The 6,387-nt window shown below is 57.4% G+C and overlaps 1 protein-coding gene across 1 annotated transcript in view; it reads left to right on the forward strand.

Annotated features, from left to right (window-relative positions):
• The window catches only part of RIPK4 (receptor interacting serine/threonine kinase 4), a 28,140-nt gene extending 25,568 nt beyond the window's left edge, over positions 1-2,572 (forward strand). The window contains exon 8 of the mRNA XM_045501314.1: positions 46-2,572. Within this exon, the coding sequence (XP_045357270.1) occupies positions 46-1,205 (1,160 nt within the window). The 3' untranslated portion in view covers positions 1,206-2,572. The remainder of the gene's footprint in view (positions 1-45) is intronic.
• The last annotated feature ends 3,815 nt before the right edge of the window (positions 2,573-6,387 follow it).

A 6,387-nucleotide genomic window follows, 5' to 3' on the forward strand; every position in this document is an offset into this window, starting at 1 on the left:
CTTGGGAGCGGCCCGCAGCCCGAACCTCGTATCTCTCTCCCCCAGATCTCGGCACGGCAGACGTCCAGAAGAAGAAGCTCGTGGATGCCATCGTGAACGGGGACACCAGCAGGCTGATGAAGATCCTCCAGCCCCAGGACGTCGACCTGGTCGTGGACGGGGGCTCCAGCCTGCTGCACGTGGCCGTGGAGGCCGGGCAGGAGGAGTGCGTCAAGTGGCTGCTGCTCAATAACGCCAACCCCAACCTGACCAACCGGAAGGGCTCCACCCCCCTCCACGTGGCCGTGGAGAAGAGGGTGCGGGGCGTCGTGGAGCTCCTGCTGGCCCGCAAGATCAGCGTCAACGCCGCGGACGAGGACCGCTGGACGGCCCTGCACTTTGCGGCCCAGAACGGGGACGAGTTCAGCACGCGGCTGCTGCTGGAGAAGAGCGCCTCCGCCAACGAGGCGGACTGCGAGGGCCGCACCCCCATGCACGTGGCCTGCCAGCACGGCCAGGAGAGCATCGTGCGGATCCTGCTCCGCCGGGGCGGCGACGTGGGGCTGCGGGGCAAGGACGCCTGGGGGCCGCTGCACTACGCCGCCTGGCAGGGCCACCTGCCCGTCGTCAAGCTGCTGGCCAAGCAGCCGGGCGTGAGCGTGGACGCGCAGACGCTGGACGGGAGGACGCCGCTGCACCTGGCCGCCCAGCGGGGGCACTACCGCGTGGCCCGTGTGCTCATCGACCTGCACTCGGACGTCAGCGTCTGCAACCTGCTCTCGCAGACGCCCCTGCACGTGGCCGCGGAGACGGGGCACACGAGCACCGCCAGGCTGCTGCTGCACCGGGGCGCCAGCAAGGAGGCGGTGACCGCCGAGGGCTGCACCGCCTTGCACCTGGCGTCGCGGAACGGGCACCTGGCGACCGTCAGGCTGCTGCTGGAGGAGAAGGCCGACGTGCTGGCCCGGGGGCCCCGGGGCCAGACGGCCCTGCACCTGGCCGCCGCCGGCGGGCACACGGAGGTGGTGGAGGAGCTGGCCAGTGCCGATGCGCTCGACCTGGCCGACGCGCAGGGGCTCAGCGCGCTGCACCTGGCCGCCCGGGGCCGGCACGCCAAGACGGTGGAGACGCTGCTTCGACACGGGGCCCACGTCAACCTGCAGAGCCTCAAGTTCCAGGGCGGCCCCGTCCCCGACGCCGCGCTGCTCCGGCGGAGCAACACCTAGCCTGGGGACCCCGTGCGGGGTCCCTGGCCCGTCGCGTTCCGCCACGGGGACAGGATGACACCGGGCCGGCCGGCACCGCGCGCCCCCCGTCTGCGGCCCGGCGGGGCAGTGAGCGGGCGGCCGGCGAGAGGCCGGTGACCGCCGACTCTTGATTCGTCCGGGGCATCCGCTCGGCCGCGTTTCCCTCCGGAGGCAGCTGGCGAGAACGCACTTGGCTGTCGGCCCGTCGCCCGTCGTCCGCCTTCCGCGGGAGGGGGCGGGGGAGGGAAGACGGGTCGGAATCATTTCGTTGAGTGTCTTGCTCCTACTGTGGGTCCGTCGGTGGCAAAGCCGTGGGTGGCGCGCGGTTCACCCCGGCCTCAGCCGAGCCACCTGGGACCGCTCGGAGCGCAGCTTCTGGGGAGGCGGGAGCGGGAGGCGCCGTGTCTCTTTCTCTGCGTACCCAGCGGCAGGCAGAAGAGCCTGTTTCCGGAAGTTTTAGTGGAATTCTTGTTTCGTAGGCTGCCTTTAATAGACGGACGCGGAATCGCCCGTTGCTTTAAACCTGTTAAAAAAGTCCGTGTCGGCGGGTTGTCTGGTTTGTGAAGAGTGAACGTAAAGTCACAAGGTTGGTTTTGAAAAGCGAACGAACAGCATATCCGACCGGCTCTTTTATATCCAAGTTTGCCCTCCGCTCAGCGGTCGCGGGGGGGGCCGCACGCGCACCCCGACGGTGCTACGTGCCGTCGTTCCTCGCTGCCCGAGAGGCGTTTGGAACTCTGGCGCGAACTGTGTCAAGACAACGTCATGCTTCGTCGTTTCGCTTCGGGACGTCAGTGTTATTTAGCTAGACGAGCCCCCCTCAGCCGGGGGTTTCCTTCCCGCTCTGATGTTTGGTGCGGTGGTTATCCGTGCGGAGTGCTAGTGTCCTGGGGTCTTAGGAGTTTTCTGACCTGCCGGACAAACGCCTGCGTCGTGCGGGAGCCTTGGCCTTAGGATGTCACCCCCGAGGCGGCTCCAGGAGACAACGGCACGCTCTTGGATGTAAAAGATGCAATCCTAGCCGTGTTCCTTCCGTGTCTCCCGTGCCCCCTGGGGTGCCCCCTGAACACTGTGGACTAGGTTTGCCGCAGGGCGTGAGCCTGTGTGCAGACATGTGCTGTGGCCTGGTGCACAATACCGAGATTGATGTTAATGTACCGTGTATGTTAATGTGAATCTGTGGGCAGGATACTTCTTTTCTATGACAGGAAATATCCGTACCGCTTAGAACTGGCTATGTTTTAATATGCCTCCTGCGTTCACTCCAATATGCTACCGTTGTATAGAATGTGTGGAAGACAGTTCTGTTCAATGTCAATAAAACGAAGTCCTCCTCTACTCTTGGAGTCCGCGAGACGACTTTTTCTTATAAATGAGTGCAAACAATCTGATTTGGGAAAACCAGAGAATTCAGTTCAGGCAGTCATGTGGTTGGACATGCCCTTCTAGAAGGGTAGTCTGGGTGCTCTGAGTTAACCTGTGGCATGAGGGGAGAAAGGAAGTGGAGGGTGGCCCCAGGCTTCCTGCCTCCTTAGCTCGGCCCTTCTACACGTGTGAACCCGCAGAGAGATGATCTCACCTTGGTAGAAAAGTTCCTCACGCCAATGTTTTTATGTGTTTTTAAGTGTTTATAATTCTTATCTTTATATGTTAAACTTACATTTTGACATAGTTTCGAGTTACAGGAAAGTTATAATACGTAGCACTCTGGTGTACCTGTTACCTAGGGTCCCCATTCATTTACATTTACCTCATTAGCTTGATCATTCTCTTTTCTTTCTCATCCATCTGCCCACATACCCATGCATTCACCTGCCCATTTTATCCATCCATCCATCCATCCATCCATCTGCCTGGCCACCCACCTGCCCATCCCTCCCTCCATCCGTCCATCCATCCATCCATCCATTTGCCTGGCCACCCACCTGCCCATCCCTCCCTCCCTCCATCCATCCATCCATCCATCTGCCTGGCCACCCACCTGCCCATCCCTCCCTCCCTCCATCCATCCATCCATCCATCCGTCCATCCATCCATCCATCCATCTGCCTGGCCACCCACCTGCCCATCCCTCCCTCCCTCCATCCGTCCATCCATCCATCTGTCCATATACCTCTCCATCCACCCATCTGTCTGAATACATTGCAGACAGTGTGTCCCATGACCCCTAAATACTTCAATATGTATTCCCCCCAAATAAGGACTTTCTATATAGCCACATTGTACCAATCAAAACTAGGAAATTAATACTGATACAATACTACCATCTAATCCACAAATCCCCAAATTTCGTTGACTGTCTCAAAAATGTTCTTTACAGAAAAAACTACCACTGGGAGCAACAAGCGAATCTTCCTTCCCTCTTTCTGGCTCAGGAACCACCCCCTTCCCCCCAATTTTACTATCCTGACTCTTGAGTCTTCAGTCCTCTGTTCCTCGGTCCTCTCTTTTATAATTTTTCCTTTTGGGGGGAAGTACAGTTATTTTGTAGAAAGTCCTCAATATAGGTTAGTCTTAATTCTCAGGATTTTTTTAGTGATGTATTTTTGGTGCAAATACCACAGATGGGATACTGGGTACAAAGCAGGTCTTTCCCTTCTCCCTTTTTAATTTTTTGCTTCGGTATGCAGTCATGGATTCCCATTTAATCAGGGGCTTCTACTTCATTATTGTCATTTATTTGCATGTTCAAATGACCCCCAGTTTGGCCAATTCGAGTGTCCCCGTGCCAGCTCTTGTGTCCCTTTGATGCATCCCGGTCGTTGTTTGAGCCCCTCTCGCTTTCTGACACGAGAGTTCAGGCTCATCTTGTCGTCCCTCCACCCTGGCCCCAGAGGCAGTCATTTCTCCAAGGAAGCCAGTTCCTTCTAGTGAAGAATGGGATTTGGATACCAAGATCCAGGGGTTGGATGTGTTCATTGTTCCAGGACTGCCATTCCCTCCAGGCTTAGCAGACAGATCTGGGAAAGACTGTGAGATCTGTGTGTCTTTGTTTTCCTTCAAGTTTATTTATTTTGTGGGGGGTGGGGAGAGAGAGAGAGAGAGAGAATGAGTGGGGAGGGGTAGAGAGAGGGGGACACAGGATCCAAAGCGGGGTCTGTGCTGACAGCAGCGAGCCTGATGTGGGATTTGAACCCACAAACCGGGAGATCATAACTTGAGCCGAAGTCGGACACCTGACCAACTGAGCCACCCGGGCATCCTCAGATCCATGTACCTTATTGAGAAGCATAATTTCACATCAGTGCCTTCAACTACAATCTAACGCCCCAGGGTTTCTTCCCGCTTATCCATATGTGGGTCTAATTCCTCTGATGGTGACGAGGTTAGTCCTCGTGGTCCTGAACAGACGTGCACGTTTGCTCAGCTCCCGCGTGTGTGATACACCTTCCTGCCACGCTGGCTGCCGCCTCAGCCTCTGTCCCTTCACACGGGCTGAGCCGGCCGGGGTTCTCTTGCCCCCTAGTGCACCAGCCACGTTCCCCAGCCCCACAGAATGAGGATTCCTCTTACAGAGTTTTATGCCCAGAATCAAGACTTAAGGAACCTTTTTTTCTTAAGACTCTGCTACTTGGCTTAACGTTACATTTTTCCTCCTTCCCGTCTCCGAGGACTTGGGCATTTCCCACCCCCACTTCCCCTCTGATCCCTATTCCACGCTGTTTCATTTAGGAGCATCTTCTGGTTTCAAGGCGCCATGAACTTTTCTCTTAGACCCTCTGCTTTAAGAAAAAGCCACACCTTCGTTCCCGGAAGGAAACAAAGGGGTGGGTCTTCTAGTTCACGTGCTCTGCTGTTGCCCTGGGGCTAGTCCCTCCCGGGCCCCAGCCCTGAGCAGCATCAGAAAGGCATACCGGCCTTTCTTCGGCAGCTCTGGGAGGGGGAGACGGTAGGTTCGAGAAGAGCAGCGGTTCTCCCGGCCGGAGCAGGCACAGAGCAGCACCGTCGTGCACTGACGTTAAAGCTCACAGACTGTCCCGCTCACCGCAGCCTGGGATGATGTCAAAACCAGGGGGCAGGGCGGGGGAACACGGCACCAAACACACTCTGGTGATTGACCAGGATATTCAGGTTGGGGACCACCTGGCAAGTAGCGGTGGCAAAGGTCTCGGCCCCAGCCTCTCGTTAAGATCTGCCACGGTTCACACTCCACAGAGCCGGGCACGGAGGACCCGAGCGTGAGTGCTGGGTTTCTTCCTGTGCCCGTCCCTGCTCACCCCCGGCCGAGCGACAGGCGCGGGCCCCTGGGCTCAGGAGCACTGTGACTTCGTTGCCAGCACATCTCCTTTCTCGACGCACGCCTGAAGCCACAGAGGGGTTGGACACCCGGCTTCCTTAGCAAACAACCGGTTTGGCACTGGACTGCCCCACCCCCAGCGCTGATTAGCCAAGTCACCTCTTGATCCAGGTCACTGAACCTCAATCCAGTTCTCCAGGACTCTGTTTGCCAGAGGCATTTCACTGCCGCTGAGCCTGGCTGCTGATTACAAAAGCGTGGGCGGGGCGGGCGGTGTTATTAAGGCTTCTTGCTGACACCTCAGCAGAAAGGGAGCAGAAAGGGAGCGGGCGTTGTAGACATCGACATTCGGAGGAGAGAGAATCCTTGCCCCTGAGCTTACGCTTGGGTGGCTGTGTTCTTGGAAACATAGACTCTTAACCCTGGACAAGTTTTCCTCCCCTCCTTCCTTCCTTCCTTCCTTCCTTCCTTCCTTCCTTCCTTCCCTTCCTTCCTTCCTTCCTTCCTTCCTTCCTTCCTTCCTTCCTTCTTTCCTTCCTCCCTCCCTCCCTCCCTTCCTTCCTTCCTTCCTTCCTTCCTTCCCTTCCTTCCTTCCTTCCTTCCTTCCTTCCCTTCCTTCCTTCCTTCCTTCCTTCCTTCCTTCTTTCCTTCCTTCCTCCCTTCCTTCCTTCCTTCCTTCCTTCCTTCCTTCCTTCCTTCTTTCCTTCCTTCCTCCCTCCCTCCCTCCCCTTCCTTCCTTCCTTCCTTCTTTCCTTCCTTCCTTCCTCCCTCCCTTCCTTCCTTCCTTCCTTCCTTCCTTCCTCCCCTTCCTTCCTTCCTTCCTCCCCTTCCTTCCTTCCTTCCTCCCTCCCTTCCTTCCTTCCTTCCTTCCTTCCTTCCTTCCTTCCTCCCCTTCTTTCCTTCCTTCCTTCCTCCCCTTCCTTC

This window comes from Leopardus geoffroyi, chromosome C2 (assembly GCF_018350155.1).
Source record: "Leopardus geoffroyi isolate Oge1 chromosome C2, O.geoffroyi_Oge1_pat1.0, whole genome shotgun sequence".
NCBI classification, from domain to species: domain Eukaryota; kingdom Metazoa; phylum Chordata; class Mammalia; order Carnivora; family Felidae; genus Leopardus; species Leopardus geoffroyi.